Source organism: Bos taurus, chromosome 29 (genome assembly GCF_002263795.3).
Source record: "Bos taurus isolate L1 Dominette 01449 registration number 42190680 breed Hereford chromosome 29, ARS-UCD2.0, whole genome shotgun sequence".
NCBI lineage: Eukaryota > Metazoa > Chordata > Mammalia > Artiodactyla > Bovidae > Bos > Bos taurus.
Window position 1 is genome coordinate 28,327,933 of NC_037356.1, and position 21,777 is coordinate 28,349,709.

Below are 21,777 nucleotides of genomic sequence, written 5' to 3' on the forward strand. Positions count from 1 at the left end.
GATCCCGTGTACCATGAAGGGTGGCCAGAAAAGAAAAGAAAGGAAAAAATGGTGTAAGGCTACTGTCAAGGCTGTCCATCTGACCTAAAGGAATGGAGGCTGGGCTTTTTCTGCCCACCCTCTGCCCCACCCTCCACTAACTCCAGGGTTCCAGGGGCCCTGCCTGGAGGGACTGGGACTTAGGCTGCAGTTGGGAGGTATTTATTCTTCAGTACACCCCAGCTGAGTACTGTACCCTCTTGGTATTCAGTTGAGCTGATTCAAAGGGAGCGTATTCTAGAGATACAAAGAAGTACAAGGAAGAAAAGAGCAGAGAGAAACAAGAACAAAAGGGTATGGAGAAGAGGTGAGGTGTAGAAGAGGGCCGGGAGATTTGGCCCAGGAGAGTCTGGGAACGGAAGAGAGTGGCCCCACTTTGTCCAGCCTCCACACCTAGGATGCCAGGCATTAGGAGGCAGCCTTGCCCATGGGCTGATTCGCAGCCTCCGCTCAGGGAACCCTGAGCAAATAGCCCTGATCCCCACATAAAGGGCCAATTAACTGTGCTGTCTCTGGGAACAAATCCGCTAACAGGGTGACAAGCCCCCAGACGCTGGCAGGCCCTGTGTTTGCTGAGGCCGACCGGGAGCAAATCAGGGGATTAGGATGGGGCAGGAACCACATGGCGGGATGCAGATTCCTGTCTGCTGCAGCCAGGAGGCTGGATTCCTGTCCCGGCTCAGCCTCTGGTGTGATGGAACCCAGGTGACCCTGGTGGGTCCGCAGGAGGGGGAGCAGAGGGCTCCTGAAGCATCAGAGCAGAGCAAGTGGTCCGATTTCTCCTGAACAACCAGCAGACCGGCCCGGAGTGTGAAGTCTTCTCATGGGCAAATACAGGATCGGGCCTTCTGGGTTTCTCATTCCTGGAGGGGTCGATTTCCGACGGAAAAATCTACCCCTTACCACTTCTCTTATCTGAATGCAACTTCGCCCTGGAGCAAGGACCGGATCGTGCCTCTTAGGATCCGGTGCTTTAGAATGAATGTGTCACCAGCGCCTCTCCCACCTACCCCACCTCAAGGTCGGCTCGGATTTAAGTCATCTGGAGGGCCCCAGATTCCTAGTCCAACTAGGGGAGACAGGGTGCTGAAAGAATAGTTCCCAGGGTGCAGCCTCCCTCTGCTTCCCCCTTCTCTCCCCCATCCCGCACCTCCTCACCTCTTGCTTCTGGCCTTGCTACCTTGCAGGCAGAGCTGGGTGGGGAGGGAGGGAAGTGGCAGCAATAAGAAGACACCCAAACATTTGTTCATTTGCCCTGAGGATTGAGGGAGGTGTTTTGGGACAAGCCCTCACCCCTTGACTAAGTCTCTGGTTCCCTTGAGAGCTGCCTGCCTGAAATACTCAACTCTTGACTTACCTTAGTCCTTCCCTAACGATCTTGACCTGTTCCCCTGCCTCCTCCCACTTTGGAAGCAGCCACCCCAAAGCTTATTTCATCCTAGAGCCCTCTGACTGAACCGGAACTGCACCATCAGCAGGGCCTTAGCTCAGATATTAACTAATAGAATGCTTCTGGTCTCTTCCCCTGATATCCCAAGACCACCTACAGCCTAAGAAACTGTGTGTGTGTGTGTGTGTGTAGGTAGGTAGGTATGACTTGGAGGTCTTCAGGTATTAAGAACTCCAGGAAAGTTGGAAGCATGCTGGGAGTGGGCGGGTGTGTGGGGTGGGCGGGGATTGTTGTGACCTCCTTCCCACCAAGGAGGATCATTATTAAGTTTGAACAGATTTCTGCGAGTTCTCCATCAACCCCATCTCTTCTCTTGCACTTGCCTTTACAAACACGATATTGCTCTTTGTCTTAGCCCCGGACACCCTAGTTCCCCGTCAGTCTCCTCCAAAAAGTAAAACAACTTAATAAATCAGAGCATAAAATAAGTCAGAATAGAGCAAACAGATGTGAGCTGCTCCTGGATTTCCCTGGGCTTTCGCTTCAGGTTTTATCCCTGTGGAGTATCCTCCAAGAACCACGAGATTAAGAGGTCTGGGGTAAGGATTCTGGGGTCAAGATGCAGCGTCTCATCTCCGGGTCTCTAGGCTACAAAGCAGCGACTGCTGGGCAAAGAGGTGGACGCATCGCGGAATTACTCTCCACCCAGCCCCAACTCCCGCCCCAAACCACCCAGCCGCCCGCACTCCCGCCGCAAAACCCAGGGACGTGGGAGGAAGTGGCAGCCAGTATTTGGAAAGCCAGAGGAGCGATCTGGGCTTTGCCTCAGTTTCCTAAGGGCTGGGAACAGAGATAAGGGTCTCCTCCTTTGAAGTCAGGCACAGGGGCAACTCCGACAGAGTCTCATCCCTCATCTTGGGTGCTTTGAGAAAGGAGAGAAACTCTCCTGCGGTGCCCAGAACCGACGCGGGACTCCTGGAGCCGGGCGCAGGCCGCGGGGCGGGGACTCCAACTCGCGCGCTAGGCGACTCTAGTCTCTGCCCCTGCTAGTGGCCGTCGGGGCGGGGGTGGGAGGGCGGAGAGAGGCGGATTAATCCCTTAATTACGCGGTGATCGGCGTGGCACCTGCTTTCTGCTGCTCGGCTCCCAGGGGACCCCGGCTCTGGGGGGTGGAGAGAGAAGGAAGGAGGAAGGGCGCGCGGAGGCACGCACGGTACCCAGGCGCGCCGGCAGGAGAGCGGCACCGTGGCTGGGGCAGCGTGTAGAGGCTGTGGAGGGGCTTACGGCTCCCGGCCCGCGGGTCTTAGACCCAGGGGCTGGGCCCCGAGCCCCCAGCCCCGGTCCCCATCTGGTCGCGCCATGCTGCGCTACCTGCTCAAAACGCTGCTACAGATGAACTTGTTCGCGGACTCCTTGGGCGGGGACATCTCCAACTCCAGCGACCTCCTCTTCGGCTTCAACTCCTCGGTGGCGGCGCTCAACCAAAGTCTGCTGCCACCCGGAGATCCTTCTCTCAACGGTAAGACCCTGCCCCACCGGGACTTCAGATCCAGGGATGGGGGTAAGGTGGGAGGGAGGCGCGGACGGGGTAGTCCAAAGCGCTCCTGACTTAAGGTCCGGGACCTAGCGGCGCCCTCCAGCGCTTCCCAGCGCCTCCCGGGTGCTGGGGACCAATGGGTAGTTTGGGACTTAACGCATCTTAGTGAGGACATCGTCGGGAGGTCGAGGGTTTGGGAGGAGATGGCTACTGAGCCCACCACTTCTCACCTCCCCAACCGACGCCCACGGCCACCCCAGGTGAGAAGAACCGGAGTATGAGAGGCCCGGACCCACTGCGCCGAGGGTAGAGGAGGGGGCGCAGTCACCCGAGGGCCTGGGCCAAGCCGGGCCACTCGTTGACCCACCCAGGGCGCAGGTTTCCCTTCGGGAGTCTAAGTTTTCCAAGAACTCACTTAGGACGAGGGTGATGACGCCAAAATGTTTAATGTGTTTGCTACAGAAGACGACAGCGGCGGCGACCATTTCAGGGAAACTTACAAGTTTGCCCCTCAGAGGTAGAACTCACTGCAGGCCCACCCCGGCAGAGCTGCGGCAGGCGGGCAGCGCCGGCGGGGAGGTCATTACCTCTAATTACGGTGATTAATAAATGACTGAGACAGCGCGCTATCCCGGAGCGCGGCGGGGCGGCGGCGAGAAGGGACCGCCGGGGGCTTGGGGAGAGAGAGCCCGATGGCGCCCCTGCCGGCCACATCGGAAACTCGCGCTTCCCTGAACACCTTTGCGGTTGATCCCTCTTTGGAGGTCACAGCCTCCATCCCTCTGCCTCTACCCACCCGAATCTATCAGCACTGTGCTGGGGACTGCAAGGTGGCCAGAAAGAAGACCCGGCCAATGAGTGTGTTTGTGAGCGGGGTGCTCCAGGTGCTGGGGGAGGAGCCCCAGAGCCCCATTAGCATGGCCATTAGCTATTCATTAGCTGCTGCGAAGCATCTCCTGAGACCGGGAATGGCAGGGAAGAAATTCCAGGGAAAGGGCGCCCACAGCTGTGTCTACAGGAATTAAGGGGAAAGAGCCGATGAGAAGGGCGTGGTATGTATGGAGGGAGCAGGGAGGAAGAAATTGGGGGATGATCTGGGATTCCCTAGTCTCTTGACCCTCCTAGGTTCCTAGGGGAGTTAAGCACAGAACCCTCCCCACAGACACTTTGGAAACCTCTCTGCTCCCCCAGCGCTCTTACAGAGTGTTGTCGCCACACATTGCCTCCTTTAAACTCGAAAATGTAAGGAGGTGCGTTGATGGTCACATTTTGCGACTGAGGAAACAAACTCAGAGAGGATGAATAATATCCCAATAGTCACAAAAGCAGTGTAAAGTTTGACAATATCCAATTCCCTGAGGTTATGTGAAGGGCGGAAAGGGAATATTGGAGCCTGGAAAAATCTGATTCAGGTGGAGACTGTAGAGATCAAGATAAGGTAAGGCGGGCCAGAGAGAAAGAGCCCTTAACTAATGGTAGATTAGCCATATTCTTGGTGCCTTCTCCCAAGTTCTTTACATACACCATGGTCTTATGACAATCCATCACAACTCCCACATACAGGTAAAGAAACTTCGACCCAGAGAAGTTCATAATTTGCCCTAGTTCTTACAGCTAGGAAGTACTGGCATCTGAGATTCCAACACTGGTCAGTTCTATAACATTTCTTGAGCATTAACCACTAAAGGGTTGCCCACCGAGGGTCTGGTCTGCCTGAATGGGAACTGGAATGGGACAGAGGAGAAGAGACGAGTGAGAAACAGAGATTTCCATCTAGGATGGAGGAAATCGAGAAAAATTTCTTCCTTCCCTAAGTGGGAGGGAAACTGATCTTGTCCCAAACTGGTTATACACTCTGCCCAGGATAGCACCAGGCTGGGGCAAACCATGCAGCTTTGTCTCAATAACTTCTGAGAGCCGGGGCTGAAAATGAAACTCAGTACACCACTCAGTGGCTGGAAGCAAGAGGTCCCCGTGGGTGTTGGAACAGGGCCAGGGTGGGGATCGGCGGGCAGGCAGAGAACCGAAGTGTGGAGTGGTCCTTGGTTAGTTAAGGACACCAGGTTAGGCGAGGCGGCAGCGACGCCTACTGGCCACTACGGGGTACAAATCCATTTTTGACGAAGCTGGGGGGTGGGGTGTCTGAGCTCAACTGGCTCCTGGCTCCTGGGTCCCAAACTGAAGATGAAAAGTGAGCCGAAGTCTGTAGACCAAGTGCGGGTGAACGAATCTGAGTGACCAAGAAAAGTTAGACGAATTCCTCTCTCAATGTAGCCTCTCTTGGCTACATCAACCTGTAGAATAATCTGTTGAAAACTATGCCTTCTTAGAAAAGAAGCGTTACTCACTCTTCCATCATCATTTGTGTTCAATTCTTGTGACTTAAAAAGACCAGGAAACGTGGTTATCAGGGGTGTCAGTGAAAAGGGCACTCTGCCCAGTTACAGAATCCAAGTTAAGGGCCGCTTCCAGCCCCAGGCCACAGCCCATCATTCGCTTCTTCCCTTTCCTAAGGGGATCCCCGGGCTGGGCCACAGTCTCTCCATTTCAGTGGACAACCAAGTGTCACCTTTTCACAGATCAGCGCGTATAACTATCGCGTATAACAGCGCGTGTAACTATCAGAGTGTATAACCAGCGCGGCTGGGGGACTGAAAACCAGTCGGCTAGAGTCGTGGTCTACTTGCCAAGCCATGGTCCAGTTACTCTGCACTTGAACTTGGCAGGAGAGGAGGCAGGAGTCTTCAGTCTTCCTAGGCGCTTGCGTGCTCTACTGATCATCTGTTCTCAGGCACCTCCTTTCCAGCCTAAGAACATGCGGGGCAGATGCCTAGGAGGAGAAACTCGACCTTACCCAGAGAGAGGAGGATGGGCGGGTCGGCTTCTTTTTCTCTCTGGAGGCTCGCGCTCTCCCCTGATCTCCGGTTCTGAATGCTCTGTGCCATCCACCCCACCTCAGGGTCAAGGATCGGGCCGGAGGACGCGATGCCACGCATCGTGGAGCAGCCGCCAGACCTGCTGGTCTCCCGAGGCGAGCCGGCCACGCTGCCCTGCCGCGCAGAGGGCCGGCCCCGGCCCAACATCGAGTGGTACAAGAATGGGGCGCGCGTGGCCACGGCGCGCGAAGACCCGCGCGCCCACCGCCTGCTGCTGCCCAGCGGCGCCCTCTTCTTCCCGCGCATCGTGCACGGGCGCCGCGCGCGGCCAGACGAGGGTGTCTACACTTGCGTGGCGCGTAACTACCTGGGGGCAGCGGCTAGTAGAAACGCCTCTTTAGAAGTGGCAGGTAGGAGTCTGCTGGTCGTTGCCAGAGCTTCGGAGGGGTGGGAGGGCAGCGGGTAATCCCATCCGAAGCCACTCCCAATCTCATCCCATCAGCAGCCTCCCTTAAACCTTCTCCTTGGCCAGAGGAGGAAGCGGGCCTGGCCTTATCGCAGCCGGAGAAGAGTTCTGGCCTGCGGTGGTGATCCGGCTCTTGCCCCAAACAATTTCCTGAGTCCTCACCCAGTTATGTCACCCCACACCCTATTTATTCCTCTGGTCATTCATTCTGGCTTGCTTTCTTTCTCCCTTTCTCCAGTCCTCCGCGATGATTTCCGGCAGTCTCCCGGGAATGTGGTGGTGGCAGTGGGGGAGCCAGCCGTAATGGAATGCATGCCCCCCCGCGGCCACCCAGAGCCTTCGGTGTCCTGGAAGAAGGATGGTGTTAGACTCAAGGAGGAGGAGGGGAGGATCACGGTGAGGGGTGAGACCAGGGCTGGGATCTCACTGGAAGCCAGGTCCTGACCAGGAACATCCCAAAGGTCAGGCCCCTAGGCTAGAGATCTGGGACAAGTGTCAAAGGAGGAAGGTCTGAATCTAAAGGTCTTGGAAGGGTGGGGGTGAGGGGGGATGTCCTGGAAGCAATAAGAGTTTTTAAATTGGGGCATTAGCTGACCAGAGGCTGAGAGTCAGCTACTGAATGGGAGATAAAGCAGCATGGGTAGGATGGAATTGGTGTAAGAAGGTGGGGGTATGATGGCCCATGGACTGGTGGGAGGTGCTCTGGGCTATAGGAGCAAAGATACACCTGAGCCCTACCTTGGGCAAATCACTTAAGGATTCCCTAGAGGGCTTCCCTGGTGGCTCAGATAGTAAAGAATCTGCCTGCAGGGCAGGAGACCTGGGTTCGATCCCTAAGTCAGGAGGATCCTGTGGAGATCCTCCAGTGGGTTGCATGGCAACGCACTCCAGTATTCTTGCCTGGAGAATCCTATGACAGAGGAACCTGGCGGGCTCCATGGGGTCACAAAGAATTGTACACAACGGAGTGACTACTACTACTATAAGTGGGTCAACTTCACTAGTCGTCTTCATTGGCTTGCTTTGAGGATCAAATAAACAAGTGTGCTTTCATGGCTATAAAGGACCGAAGTCTCCATGATTACTCTGCAGATCCGTGGAGGGAAGCTGATGATGTCACATACTTTCAAGAGCGATGCAGGGATGTATGTGTGCGTGGCCTCCAACATGGCAGGAGAACGGGAGAGTGGGGCAGCCAAACTTGTGGTCCTGGGTAGGCTTGTGCGGTCTGGGAGTTACGGGAGTGGGCAGCCCGGGAAATGAGTAGCTGTGCAGACCCACTGACTCTTCACTCCCCCTACCCCTCAACAGAGCGTCCCTCCTTCCTGCGTAGACCAGTCAATCAGGTGGTCCTGGCTGGTGCCCCCGTGGACTTTCCGTGTGAGGTGCAGGGGGATCCCCCTCCTCGTCTACGCTGGCGCAAGGAGGATGGGGAACTGCCCACAGGCAGGTGAGAAGCCCCCTCCTACTGCCTGTAAGGAGACCCAATCAGCTCGAGAACATACCCAGCCCTAGAAAACTGGAAAAAGAAAAAGAAGGTAGATGCCTCTCACTGGACCATGCAGTCTGTTCCCAGAGCCTGTGGCCCTGCCCCAACCAGTCCCTACCTCCATTCATGAGTCCATGAGTACCAGCTTCTGTCCCTGCAGAGGTCTACCTTGTCCTTACGTGCCCTGATTCTGGTGTCCGTCCTGGGGGATGCTAGATGGGGTCTGTAGTTGTGGCCAACCCAGCCTGGGGGTGGGGAGGGGAGCAGGTACGAGATCCAGAGCGACCACAGCCTTCAGATTGGGCGTGTGAGTGCTGAAGATGAGGGGACATACACCTGTGTGGCGGAGAACAGCGTGGGCCGCGCCGAAGCATCTGGCTCCCTCATTGTTCACGGTGAGGGCCCCCCTGGGCTGGCCTTGGCGGGCATGGGACGAGGGCAGATGGAGGATGGGTGGAGGTGGAGAAGGCGGAGAAAGGACAGAGCAGGAGATATGAGTGGGTCCCCTGAGACTCCAGTATTCTTGCCTGGAGAATCCCCGTGGCCTGAAGAGCCTGGCAGCCTACAGTCCATGGGGTCACAAAGATTTGGGCATGACTGAGCGACTAAGCACACATACCCTGAGACTTCTAGGAGGAGAGGAAGGAGGAGAAAGCTAAACAGGCTTGAGCAGGAGACAGATATCTGCTCCTCCCTAAGCCAAGCTCAGGCTTCTTTCTCCTGTTCCTCCCTTAGTGCCCCTGACTCCCTGTTCCTTTATCTCCCTCCCCTTCCCAGTCCCACCTCAGCTGGTGACCCAACCCCAGGACCAGATGGCAGCTCCTGGAGACAGCGTGGCTTTCCAGTGCGAGACCAAAGGCAACCCCCCGCCTGCCATCTTCTGGCAGAAGGAGGGAAGTCAAGTAGGTGGCCAGCTCCCAGGGCCTGTCCACAGCTCCTCCTCTGGGTCTCAGCCTCCCTCCTCTCACATTCTGCAAACTTCTCTCTGGGCTTCAGTCTTACCCTTCCTCCCAGAAACCCATGCAGGTTATTTGGGAGGATTAAATAAGATAATGAATATAAAAGGCCTGGAACAAAGGAGAATATAGTTAGGTGGCAGGGAACAGTCCTATATGGGAATTCTTTGGAGAATCTTTCTGTTTTGGACAAGGCTATCCAGAGGATGTGGGCTTTCTAGGTGGCACTTGTGGTAAAGAACCCGCCAGCCAATGCAGGAGATATAAGAGACTAGGGTTCAATACCTGGGTCAGGAAGATTCCCCTGGAGAAGGGAGTAGCTACCTACTCCAGTATACTTGCCTGGAGAATCCTCATGGACAGAGGAGCCTGGTGGGCTACAGTCCATGGGGTCGCAAAGAGTTGGACACGACTGAGTGACTTAGCACACACGCACGTGCTGAGGATGTAGCAGATCCAATTAGATCCTTCCTCCTCCCCACGCCTGGGCCTGGACTTGAACATCCTGCTCTGGAAAGCAAGTTCCATACCAAAGCTGCTCAGGGTAGAAAGTGACAGGCTCATCTACTTACAAAAGACTTCCACCAGGGGGAGCTCACAGCCACCCCTCTTTAACCTTCACAGGCAAATCTCAGAGTTCTGAGATGAGCCTGTGATGGTTCTACCCTGAGCAGCTTTGGTATGGAACTCAGCATAAAACAAAATTGAACCGGGGTCTCCCGCATTTCAGGCTGATTCTTTACCAGCCGAGCTACCAGGGAAGCCCATAAAACAAAATTTAAGTCTGATTAAACCCACCCCACTAGGAAACCAGGCCACCACCACCTCACTGCATATCCACACCCCCGATTTTTCAATATCTTTTCTAGCACTGCAAACTGCTACATTTTAATTATATTTTTAAGTGAATAAAAATGCTGATAATAGGAACGTCCCTGGTGGTCCAGTTGCGAAGACTCCGCACTCCTAATGCTGGGAGTGGGGGAGGGTGGGGGGGGTGGGGGATGGGGGGTTGGGGGGGTTGGGGGGGTCTGGGTTTGCTGTCCGGTCAGGTAACTAGATCTCATGCCTCCACTGGGTTCACATGCCCCAAGTAAAGATCCCACATGCCGCAACAAAGACCCAGTGCAACTAAGACCCGGCGCAGCCAGATACATAAATGTTTTTTAAATGCTGATGGTAGTAGAGGGTGGGAGTAGGTATCAGAGAGGGGCTCAGCGTGGTGTCATTTTCCCTGAAACCCAAACCTGCTTCCCTACCTTCTGTGTATCTAATGTAAAATGTTAGAACCAGAAAGAAGCAGAACATACTTAATATTTCTCACTCAATCTATTGAAAGAGTTTCATGCAATTACTTGATTTAATCCTTATGCTGCTACTGCTGCTGCTAAGTCGCGTCAGTCGTGTCCGACTCTGTGCGACCCCGTAGACGGCAGCCCACCAGGCTCCCCCGTCCCTGGGATTCTCCAGGCCAGAACACTGGAGTGGGTTGTCATTTCCTTCGCCAGTGCATTAAAGTGAAAAGTGGAAGTGAAGTCGCTCAGTCATGTCCAACTCTTCGCAACCCCATGGACCGCAGCCTACCAGGCTCCTCCGTCCATGGGATTTTCCAGCAAGAGTACTGGAGTGGGGTGCCATTGCCTTCTCTGTTAATCCTTATAACTACTCTCTAAGAGTCAAATTTGGGGAAATTGGGTCTCAGGAAGGTTGCTCAGGTTTCCCCAACTAGCTTGCTCAGATTTCCCCAACTAGTAGAGCTGGGATGTGTACCCCCAAATCATCTAATAAAACTCCGTTACTATTGTGAATAGGCTTAACTAGTTTCCCTCAGGTCACAAAACTGGCTAGGGACAGCGTTATGAACTAGAACCTTAGGAATTCTCTGGATCCTGGGGTTGCTGAGAATGCGGAGTTCTCCCTGGCAGCTGCCACTGGGCTCTGTTGCTTGCTCTGTCCCCAGGCTCTGCTATTCCCCAGTCAGTCACTTCAGCCCACGGGGCGCTTCTCAGTCTCTCCCAGAGGCCAGCTCAACATCACTGAAGTGCAGAGCAGGGATGCAGGCTACTACGTGTGCCAGGCTGTCAGTGTGGCTGGCAGTGTCCTGGCCAAGGCTCTGCTGGAGGTAAAAGGAGGTACGTGCCCATGGAGATAGGGCTGGAAGAAGGTAATAGCTGAAAGAAGTCTGTTTTTCTTGAATTCTATGTAATATGTCTCACGGGGAGAGGCATGTTGCTGGCACATGTCCGTGAAGTTTGGGAACCAGGTACAGAAGCCACGAATGGATGGCTGATCCCAGGCAGAGAGAACACATGGTTATAGAAATCCCTCCGATATCCAGGGGAGGGAAAGTGAAGGGGTAGAGACGAGGACAAGGGGCTGGGTGCCTGAACCCAGGACCCTCCCCTGAGACGCCCAAGTTCTTCCTCTCTTAGCTTCCCTGGAAGGACTGCCTCCCATCATCCTCCAGGGACCAGCCAACCAGACGCTGGCACTGGGCTCCTCCGTGTGGCTGCCATGCAGAGTGAGCGGGAATCCCCAGCCTAGTGTCCAGTGGAAGAAGGATGGGCAGTGGCTGCAAGGGGATGACGTCCAACTCAGCGTAATGGCCAATGGTACCCTGTACATCGCCAGCGTGCAGGTTAGGCTCACTCCTGGAGCCCAAGTAACTGAGAACGGCCGCGTGGTCCATGTGCCCCACTCTAGTGCCTGCTGCGGCTTGAACTCCATCTCTGCCCCTCTGCTCTCAGACCACCTAGAGCAGGGGTCCCCGATCCCCAGGCCATGGACCGGTACTGGTCCGGGCCTTTTAGGAACCGGGCCTTTTAGGAACCGGGCCCCACAGCAGGAGGTGAGCAGCAGGTGAGCGAGCAAAGCTTCGCCTGTATTTACAGCCAATCCTTATTGCTCACATAACCGCCTGCTCTCGGCCTCCTATCAGATCAGCGGTGGCTGGCATTAGATTCTCACAGGAGGGTGAACCCTACTGTGAACTGCATATGGGAGGGATCTAGGTGGCGTGCTCTTTATGAGACTCATCCCCAAACTACCCCCGCATTCACGGAAAAATTGTCTTCCATTTTGGCACTGGTCCCTGGTGCCAAAAGGGCTGGGGACCGCTGACGCAGAGTGGACAGCATCCTCCCCATCCTCCTATATGCCCACCTCCACCCTTCGCCCTGCCCTGCTCACTCCCAGTGTGCCAGTTCCTCCACCCTCTCCTGCAGGAGGGGCACATGGGATTCTACAGCTGTGTGGCCAAGAGCTCCACAGGGGAGGCCGCCTGGAGTGGCTGGCTTAGGAGGCGGGGTGAGTTTTTCCTTTGTTCTCTCATTTTTTGCCAGCACTCTTCTCCAAATTGGCCTCAAAGGTGGTCAGTACCTCCACCCCAACCCCCAGAACTGGTTTTATCTCCCAAAGGCCATGGCTCTGGCTGTCGGGGGGAGGAGGACAGAAGTGGTACCCGTGGGAGCAGATGTGAGCAGGGTCAGTTCACTCTGTCCCCGGCTCCAGTGTCACCATTCTCACAGCTCCTCTGGGGAGGAGGAAATGACACTGGGGCCATCTTTTCCCCATCGTTCTACTCAAAGATTATCTCCTCACTGCAGAAGACTGGGGAGCAACACCAGACCCCCTTGCAGAACCCAGTACCCCTCCGGGACCTCCCTCGCAGCCTGTGGTCACTGAGATCACCAAGAACAGCATTACTCTGACCTGGAAGCCCAACCCACAAGCTGGGGCCACAGCCACCTCATATGTGATAGAGGCCTTCAGGTACAGAGGAAGTTTCCAATGCAAACCTGGAAAGCTACCGGGAGGCTCCACTGTGTCTGAAAAGTCTTGGCTGTGGTGGGAAGAGGTTTACCAGTTCTGTCTCCTGAGCTGAGGCGTAGTTAGAGGGGGGTGACAGAGAATGGATGAGAAGGAATAGACAGCTTGGGCTGGCACAGCCCTGTCACCTCATTCTTGTAGCCATGCCTCTGGTAACACATGGCGGACAGTGGCGGATGGTGTGCAGCTGGAGACACACACGGTCAGCGGTCTGCAGCCCAGTACGATCTACCTATTTCTCGTGCGAGCTGTGGGAGCCTGGGGCCTCAGTGAGCCCAGCCCTGTCTCTGAGCCTGTCCGCACCCAGGGTGAGTAAAGCCTGGATCTCTGGATCACAGGCATGGCATGCAACACCACAGAGCACCCCCTGACTGCAAGTTATGGCACCTATCTGGTTCCAGTTTCTGTGCTGGTGGCCGGGCCTGGAATAGGGAGTCATGCTTCCCTTTCACTGAGGGAACAAGAAAAGAGGCGAGAGAGAGAAACAGAGAGAGAGATTGATTCAGTCATCTTGGTAGCTCCTCCCTTCTGAGCCTTTACTTATAGATAACAGGACTAGAAGGAAACTTGGAGGGACATCTTCACGTGAGAGATGAGGAACAAGGCCTTTAAAGGTGCACATGGGGAATCCCCAGGCGGTCCAGCGGTTAGGACTTCGTGCTTCCTTCCACTGCAGGGGGCACAGGTTCAACCCCTGTTCAGGGAACCAAGATTCTGCATGCCATGCATTTAGGCAAAGAAAAAAAAAACATATCAATCTGCAAAGAGCCAGCTCATTGGAAAAGACCCTGATGCTGGGAAAAACTGAAGGCAAAAGGAGAAGAGGGTGGCAGAGGATGAGATGGTTAGATAGCATCACCAACACAATGGACATGAATCTGAGCACTAACTCTGGGAGATAGTGAAGGACAGGGAAGCCTGGCCTGCTGCAGTCCGTGGGGTTGCAAAGAGTCGGACACAAGTTAGCAACTGAACAACGACAACAAATATATGCAGAAAGCAAGATACCCTGGCCCACCTCTGGAAGCTCTTCCCCTGACCAGCCATCTCCTGACCCTGGGATGGGCTCCAAAGTACTAAGTAGCGGTCTGTGGGGGAAGGGCAGGGATGGGACATACACATGCCCTCAGTCCTGATTCCCCATCCCAGAGGCCCTTGCTGAGTGGACTGTTTGGTCAGCAGACAGCAGCCCATCCAGGCCAGTGGAGGACCCATGGAAAGGCCAGCAGGGACTGGCCGAAGTGGCTGTGCGTCTGGAGGAGCCTGTAGTCCTTGGGCCTCGGACTCTGCAGGTGTCCTGGACCGTGAGTGTGGCCCAGGGATGAGCGCAAGGGCAGGCATGATGATGGGGGACATAGGGGAATGCATATGGGAGTGTGCAAGGTGCGTGCTGGGGAAGACTGCTGGGTGAAGGAGGGGCTGGGGCAGGAGGACTTGTTGGCTCCAGCCCCTCCTCTGGCATCCTCTGTCCTGTCTCCCACAGGTAGATGGCCCAATCCAGCTGGTGCAAGGTTTCCGGGTGTCTTGGAGGGTAGCAGGACCTGATGGGGGAAGCTGGTCGGTGCTGGACCTACCATACCCAAGCCAGCAAAGTACAGTGCTAAGGGGACTCCCCCCAGGGACCCAAGTCCAGATCAAGGTGCAAGCTCAAGGCCAGGAGGAGCTGGGGGCTGAAAGCCCCTTGGTGACCAGGAGCATTCCTGAGGAGGGTAAGGGAGTGGGGCACAGCGCTGATGGGTGGACAGGAGGGAAGAGAGAGAGGGGAGGAGGAAGGTTTGCCTCCAAGGGCAAGGTGTGGGGGATCAGGGGAGGAGACACGCCTCTCAGTTCTCTAAGAGGTTAGCACTGGGAGGATGAGCAAGGTTGGGGCTGGAGGGACAGCTTGCAATGACTGTCTGTGTCCTTCTCACCATGCTCCACCCTGGCCCAGCCCCCAGTGGTCCCCCCCAGGGAGTGGCCGTGGCCTTGGGGGGTGAAGGCAACAGCAGTATCACTGTGTCCTGGGAACCTCCGCTCCCCTCGCAGCAAAATGGGGTCATCGAGGAATACCAGGTGCAGGGGTTGAGAAGGGCCTGGGTGGGCAGGCTGGGCAGTGGAGGGAGAGGGTTAGGATCAGGGAGGAGGGAACCTAGGACTGGCTCTGGGACTGGAGACGAGGTCCGGGTAGAGGAGAGAAGTTTCAGAGTGCTCTCTCCGAGTGAATTACGACTGGCCGAGACGTCATTCCCACCATTCAGAGATCCACTTCTGACTCTCTAAGCCCGGGTCTCGGCCTCCCCAGATCTGGTGCCTGGGCAACGAGAGCCGCTTTCATCTCAACCGGTCCGCGGCGGGCTGGGCGCGCTCGGCGGTGCTGCGGGGCCTGCTGCCCGGTCTCCTCTACCGGACCCAGGTCGCGGCGGCCACCAGCGCGGGCGTGGGCGTGGCCAGCGCCCCAGTGTCGGTGCAACTGCGTGAGTCCGGAGCGGGTGGGAGGGAGGAGCTGGGGTTTCGGGAGTGGGGCGGGGGGTGTCATGGGGTAGGGGTGCCTCTACTCCCCTCACCACTCTGACCCCCGCAGCGTCCCCGCCGGAGCTGGAGCCTGGGCTCGAGGCGGGCCCGGGGCTGGCGGAGCGGCTGGCGAGGGTGCTGCGGGAGCCAGCCTTCCTCGCGGGCAGCGGCGCCGCCTGCGGGGCGCTGCTCCTCGGGCTCTGCGCCGCCCTCTACCGGCGCCGGAGGCAGCGCAAGGAGCTCAGTCACTACACGGGTGAGAACCCAGCCCGGGGATGCCCGGGCGGCTGGGAGACTCGATGGAGGGGTGGGCGGAGCCTTGAGATCTCGCTCCCCTAGAAGGGAGGCGCGGAGAATGGAAATCTCGAGAGTTCAGTCGCTCAGTCGTGTCCGACTCTTTGCGACCCCATGGACTGCAGCACGCCAGGCTTCCCCGTCCATCACCAACTCCCCAGAGCTTGCTCAAACTCATGTCCATCGAGGCGGTGATGCCATCCAATCATCTCATCCTCTAACCTCCCCTTCTCTTCCTGCCTTCAGTCTTTCCCCGCATCAGGGTCTTTTCAGATGAGTCAGTTCTTCGCATCAGGCGGCCAAAGTATTGGAGTTTCAGCTTCACCATCAATCCTTCCAATGAACATTCAGGACTGATTTCCTTTAGGATTGACTGGTTTGATCTCCTTGCATTTCAAGAGGCTCTCAAGAGTCTTCTCCAACACCACAGTTCAAAAGCATCAATTCTTCGGTGCTCAGCTTTCTTTGTAGTCCAACTCTCACATCTATACATGACTACTGGAAAAACCATAGTTTTGACTAGACGGACCTTTGTTGGTAAAGTCAAGTCTCTGCTTTTTCATATGCTGTCTAGGTTGGTCATAGCTTTTCTTTTTTTTCTTTCTTTTTTTTTTTTTTCATAGCTTTTCTTCCAAGGAGCGTCTTTTTAGTTCATGGCTGCAGTCACCATCTGCAGTGATTTTGGAGCCCAAGAAAATAGTCTGTTTCCACTGTTTCCCCATCTATTTGCCATGAAGTGGTGAGACCGGATGCCATGATCTTAGTTTTCTGAATGTTGAGCTTTAAGCCAACTTTTTCACTCTCCTCTTTCACTTTCATCAGGAGGCTCTTTAGCTCCTCTTCACTTTTCACCATAACAGTGGTATCATCTGCATATCTCAGGCTTATAGACTTTTCTCCCAGCAATCTTGATTCCAGCTTGTGCTTCAGGAGGGACTCAGCTGCTGGCGGGGGCGGGGTAGGGGGGTGGAGGTCATGGGAGGGGTCGCACTGGAGCTCAGCCCCTTGGACAGAGGCAGGGTGCCCACGGTGGAATCGCCAGCTGTCTGGAACAGCGCGGAGGGGGAAAAGGGCAAACTCCAGAGGGGGCGGAGTCTGCAAAGAGGGGTGAGATTTTGTCCTTCAGACTCCTGGTGTATGTGGAGGAACAGCTTTGCAGTCAGCCCCAGTAGAGAAGTGGGCTTCCCAGGTGACACCAGTATAAAGAACCTGCCTACCAATGCAGGAAATGTAAGAGACTCGAGTTCGATCCCAGAGTCGGGAAGATGCCTTGGAAGAGGACATGGCCACCCACTCCAGTATCTTTGCCTGGAGAATTCCATGGACAGAGGAGCCTGGCAGGCTACAGTCCATGAGGTCATAAAGAGTTAGACACGACTGACTGACTAATACTCTCAGTAGAGAAGGGGCAAGTCTGATGGAGGGAGGGAAACTCACTTCCTGGAGCCTGGGGGCTTGGCAGAGGGAGTGTCGCCAGGATCCCAGGTGATAAATTATCAAGCGGGGTCTGGATGGAAGGGAGGGGGGCCCGCTGAAAGGAGGATACTCGAGTTCTCCTTCCTGGGATGGTGCCTGTCTGGAAAGATCTGAGGTCTCTTAGATAAAAGGTTCTGTCTTGGCTACACGCAGGAATCACTTGGGGAGCTTTAGAAAAATACTGATGCCTGAGTCAAAGCCTTAGGAATTCCGATGAACTTGGTCCAAGGTACCGCCCAAGTGGCGTAATTAGGACCAGAGCCAGGGAGTGGACAGGAATATGGATATTTCTGACTTTTCTTCCCATTTCCCCTCTTCTTTCTCCCACCGGTTCCTTTTCGGAAGCCTCCTTTGCCTACACACCTGCAGGTAAGACATCTGTCTCTGCCTCCGGGGTGGGGAGTAGGGTTCAAATCCCAGGAAGGGGCGCTTCTCACAGTCTCCCCCTCACCTTCCCCAGTGTCGTTCCCACATTCAGAGGGCCTGTCGGCGGCCAGTTCCAGGTAATTCTCTTAGCTCAGCTCCCAAGAATGATCCCCTCCCCCAAGAGACCAGTCCCTCTGTCCCTGCCTGCCTCCTGGTGCCAAGCTTCTCCCTCCTCCCACCCCTACACTCCCCATCTCAGTCCTCAGCGCCCATTGCCCCTGTCTCCCTCACTTCGCTGGCCTCTGCAGGCTCTCTGTCCCTAGTCTTCACCCGCTGTCCCTCAGGCCACCAATGGGCCTTGGCCCTGCTCCCTACCCGTGGCTGGCAGACTCGTGGCCTCACTCATCTCGGAGCCCCTCAGCCCAGGACCCCAGGGGAAGCTGCTGCCCGAGCAATCCTGACCCAGATGACAGATACTACAATGGTGAGGAGGTCTGCTTCCCCCCGGGGAGGGGGGCGCAGCAGCAGGAGGCCCCACACCCTCTCTCCTCTCCACTGCTGGGGTAAACTGAAGGGGACCAGGGCATCCCGTCTTGCTGAGGCTGCTCCATCCTTGGGAGGCTCTTGGGAGTTGAGGGAGACTCTCTTGTGCCTAACCTTTACCCCAGCTTGGGGTTGGGGAAGAAGATCACCAGCTTCCCTGGTGGCTCAGATGGTAAAGAATCTGCTTGCAATGCAGGAGACCCGGGTTCGATCCCTGGGTCGGGAAGATCCCCTGGAGAAGGGAATAGATACCCACTGCAGTGTTCTTGCCTAGAGAATTCCACGGACAGAGGAGCCTTTGGGCTACAGTCCATGGAGTCCCAAAGATTTGGACACAACTGAGCAACTAATACACACCCAAACTTTACCCCGGCTTGGGGTGGGGGGAAGAAGTGGGATCTCCTCTCGCCCTCCATTCTTCTGTCATCTATTTTCCTGTCTCTGCCCCACCTGCTCCCCTGGGGCTCCCACTCTCTCCCTCTCAGAAGCAGGGATCTCCCTTTACCTGGCTCAGACGGCCCGGGGCACAGCCGCCTCTGCTGAGGGTCCTGTCTACAGCACCATTGACCCGGCCGGAGAGGAGCTGCAGACCTTCCACGGGGGGTTCCCCCCACATCCCTCAGGAGATCCAGGCACCTGGAGCCCGTATGCTCCCCCAGAATGGAGCCAGGGGGACAGTGGTATGACTCCAGTTCCCAACACTCCCCGTTTGAGCCCTGAGCAGCACCTCCCCAAGAGCATCCTCCACGCTTCCCCTCTGGGACCTAGAGCAGCACTTCCTTCTGATGTGTCTCCCCTCTGCCTCTTTCCTGCCTGTGTCTTGTGCTCCCCCATCCTGTTCTCAGGAGCCAGGGGAGGCAAAGTGAAGCTTCTGGGAAAGCCTGTACAGATGCCCTCTCTCAACTGGCCAGAAGCCCTGCCTCCCCCACCGCCTTCCTGTGAACTGAGCTGCCTAGAGGGGCCTGAGGAGGAGCTGGAGGGCAGGTAAGGATGCTCGCTGCCTGCAGATGCATGTACACAAAGGACCAGCCCAGGGCCTCCTGCCGACGCAAGGAGGGAGAAGATGCTGGGAGAAGAAGGGAGGGGGCAACAGAAGGTCAAAGGGAGGGTATGAAGCTACTCAGTCATCCTTACCCTCCTGCCTCTTTGCCCCCAGCTCAGACCCAGAAGAGTGGTGCCCACCAATGCCTGAGAGGAGCCATGCAGCAGAGCCCAGCTCCGGTGGGGGTTGCTTGGTCCCTCCGTCCCGAGGAGAAACCCCCTCTCCCACACCTTCCTATGGGCAGCAGTCCACAGCCACTCTCACCCCTTCACCTCCTGACCCTCCCCAGCCCCCCACTGACCTTCCCCATCTCCACCAGATGCCCAGGTAGGGAGGTATATAGTACTTTGCATGTTATAGCCCTCTGTACATATCTACTCAGTGTGTGGATGGATGGATGAACACATGGATGGATGGGTGAATCTGGGGTCTGGAAGGTCTCATGACCGTATTGGGGTGGAAGTGTGACTTGAGGAGAAACGTGGAGACAAACGAAGCCTCTCACTCTCTCCAGACTTTCTCCATCACAGACACCCTGCAAGCTTCCTGGGGCCTTTTAGAGATGGCTTCCCTCATACTGCACTAGGGTGGGAGCTTTGTGGGAGACGTGCTGTGTCTTATTCATCTGAGTATTAGGCTGACTGATTAGCCCACTGCCTGCTCCAGAGTAGGCACTTAGTGTTTGCTGAGTAAACAAATGCAGTCTCGTGTCATTGCAGGAGGGTGCCCATCGGGCCCAGCTCCCCTCTTAGTGTCTCCCAGCCCACCCTGAGTAGCCATGAAGGGAGGCCCGCCGGCCTGGGTGCTGGCCCCTCTGGCCCCCATCACAGCCCCAGCCCCGTCCCTGCTACAGCTGGCAGTGCCCCCGGTGAGTCTGTAGATCCCTCAGCTTGCCCCACACCTCCGCATCTTCCCAAAAGCTTGTTTCCCCTTCACCCTCAAGCCCCTTTCCTGACCCCCTCTCTTATCCATCTCCCAATGCTGCAGGGAGAGCCCGGCCGGTGCCTGGAGAGCTGACTCCTCCATTGCACGGGCCCCGTGCCCGAATCCGGAAGAAACCCAAGGCTTTTCCCTACAGGCGGGAGCACAGTCCTGGAGGTGAGGGGGCCGTGAGCCTAGGAGATGGTGACAGGAGTGGGTTCAGGCTGGAGGAGGGAGCCAGTGAACCCAAACCTCGGGCTGTTCCTTCACAGCCTCCTAGTGCCAGGGAGTGGGAGTGGGAGAAAGACTGGGGTCAGGAGAAGCAGGGGACCCTGCTGACAGCGGGTCTCTCCCCAGATCTGCCCCCACCACCTCTGCCACCACCAGAGGAAGAGGCCAGCTGGGCCTTGGGGCTGAGAGCAGCAGGCAGCATGTCCTCCTTGGAACGGGAGCGGGAGCACAGTGGGGAGAGGAGACTGGTGCAGGCCACGCCCCTGGGGGCCCAGCGGCGCCCCCACCCAGATGGTAAGGAGGGCCATGGCTACAGAGAGGGTGGGCTTTGGGAGGGCAGCCTAGTGTACGGAGGGTGCCAAGGGTGTGCTCATTTTCAAGCCAGCTCACCCTTGGTCTCCAGCTGGGTTCATGCATCAACACCAAAGACACTTGTCTCTCTAGCTTTCTCTGGGCAGAATTTCCTCCAGTTCCCAAATCATATCCTTCCCCAGGACTGGAGCCCAGGTCCAGAGTGGGGGCTGGGCGCTCTGTCCCTCCTTTCCCAAGGCCCTCTCTTCGTGGGGGGCTCCCTGCAGGCTTCTGAGCACGTGTTATATCAGGGCTATGGGCTGGGCCAGCTGCTGCTGCTTCTCAGTCCCCAGGATGGTCTGCCCTCCACTCTTCTTCCAGAGCTGGGGTGGCGGTCAGGGCGGCGTGAGGCGGGGGGAAGCAGCCCTGTTAGGCCCCCTGCCTGAGTCCAGCTGCCCTTCTATCTCCTGCTGCAGAAGAAGCCTGGCTCCCCTACAGCCGACCGAGCTTCCTGTCCCGGGGCCAGGGCACCAGCACCTGTTCCACAGCCGGCAGCAACTCCTCCAGAGGCTCCGGCAGCTCTCGGGGATCCCGGGGCCCAGGACGGAGTCGGAGCCGGAGCCGGAGTCAGAGCCAAAGGCCCGGACAGAAGCGTGGAGAGGTGGGGGCTGGGGCTGGCCAAAAAATGAGTGGAGGGCTAGGGAGGCTGGGCCAAGGAATGATTACAAATAGGAAGGTATCGAGGGCTTGGGGTGGGCTGGGGGAGTGTCAAAAGGAAGGGACCCTGTGAGTAAGGAGGAAGGGAGGAGCCCAGAGCAGAGGTGACAAAGGATGGACACAGATGACCTAACAGAGGGGCCTGGGCTCCATAGGGGAGCAGGATCAGGAGAGGAGCTGATGAGGGAAGAGGCACATCCCCAAAGGGGCCTGTTGGTCCTGGGCCAGGGCCTTGCAAGCCAGCCTCTCTCTGTCTCTCTCCAGGAACCAAGATGACCTTTGACAATAAGCTAGAAGTTCCATGGGGAAGGGCTTGTCCCTGGGCCAGGAATCTGAACGTGAGCCCCTCCCCCTGGTGAATGAGGGCTGAGCAGAGAGGAGCGAGGAGGGGTCTCCTCCTTCTCATGATGATGCCTGGGGCTCCCTGAGGAATTGGCTTAGAAGCCAGAGAGCCAGATCTTTCCTGGCCATCTGAGACCCTTTCATAAAAAAAACACAATAAAAAGAACAGATCAGAACCCTGAGCCCTGTTTGTGTGGTTTTGTGCAGGATGTAGGGAGGAAGGGGGCTGCGAGCGGGTGTGTATCCTTTGAAATCATTCAGCTGAAAGCACTAGGTGAGGGCAGGGCTAAGATGCCACCTGTCCTACCTCCAGAAGGAGCTGAACCACTGTCTCCCCAGTTACCACCAGAGGGACTTTCCACATAAGCAACCTCGAGAAACTCGTCCCACCATCCCAGAGCCCCTCCCTTGGCGCCCTCCTCCACAATCCGGAAATACGCCCTTCACAACAACAGCAATCTTTCAAAATTCAAAGAAAGGAGG

At 56.4% G+C, this 21,777-nt stretch overlaps 1 protein-coding gene across 2 annotated transcripts; it reads left to right on the forward strand.

Moving 5' to 3' along the window:
• Positions 1–2,758: 2,758 nt before the first annotated feature.
• Positions 2,759–21,476, forward strand: ROBO3 (roundabout guidance receptor 3). Of its 2 annotated transcripts, XM_059883061.1 has the most exons (28): positions 2,759–2,948; positions 5,926–6,252; positions 6,547–6,704; positions 7,401–7,521; positions 7,620–7,758; positions 8,065–8,192; positions 8,575–8,699; positions 10,714–10,885; positions 11,186–11,391; positions 11,978–12,059; positions 12,359–12,524; positions 12,723–12,889; positions 13,764–13,885; positions 14,065–14,290; positions 14,512–14,633; positions 14,863–15,034; positions 15,142–15,327; positions 17,187–17,210; positions 17,302–17,344; positions 17,552–17,691; positions 18,236–18,430; positions 18,596–18,734; positions 18,907–19,119; positions 19,512–19,660; positions 19,780–19,890; positions 20,071–20,238; positions 20,712–20,896; positions 21,217–21,476. In XM_059883061.1, exons 1-28 carry the CDS (start codon positions 2,789–2,791, stop codon positions 21,226–21,228), a joined length of 4,158 nt encoding a protein of 1,385 aa, XP_059739044.1. In that variant the 5' UTR covers positions 2,759–2,788; the 3' UTR covers positions 21,229–21,476. The 2 variants fall into 2 exon arrangements, with proteins under 2 accessions (XP_059739044.1, XP_059739043.1); XM_059883060.1 differs by lacking the exons at positions 2,759–2,948; positions 5,926–6,252; positions 6,547–6,704; ... (11 more) ...; positions 14,512–14,633; positions 14,863–15,034 and having other exon boundaries at positions 15,054–16,850.
• Positions 21,477–21,777: the final 301 nt, after the last annotated feature.

Excerpts from the sequence above, each read along its gene's own strand:
- ROBO3 (XM_059883061.1), top strand. The coding sequence starts at position 2,789 with ATGCTGCGCTACCTGCTCAAAACGCTGCTACAGATGAACTTGTTCGCG. Across the intron at positions 14,291-14,511 it reads CAGGAGCATTCCTGAGGAGG|CCCCCAGTGGTCCCCCCCAG; the intron begins GTAAGGGAGTGG and ends ACCCTGGCCCAG. Across the intron at positions 14,634-14,862 it reads GGGTCATCGAGGAATACCAG|ATCTGGTGCCTGGGCAACGA; the intron begins GTGCAGGGGTTG and ends CGGCCTCCCCAG.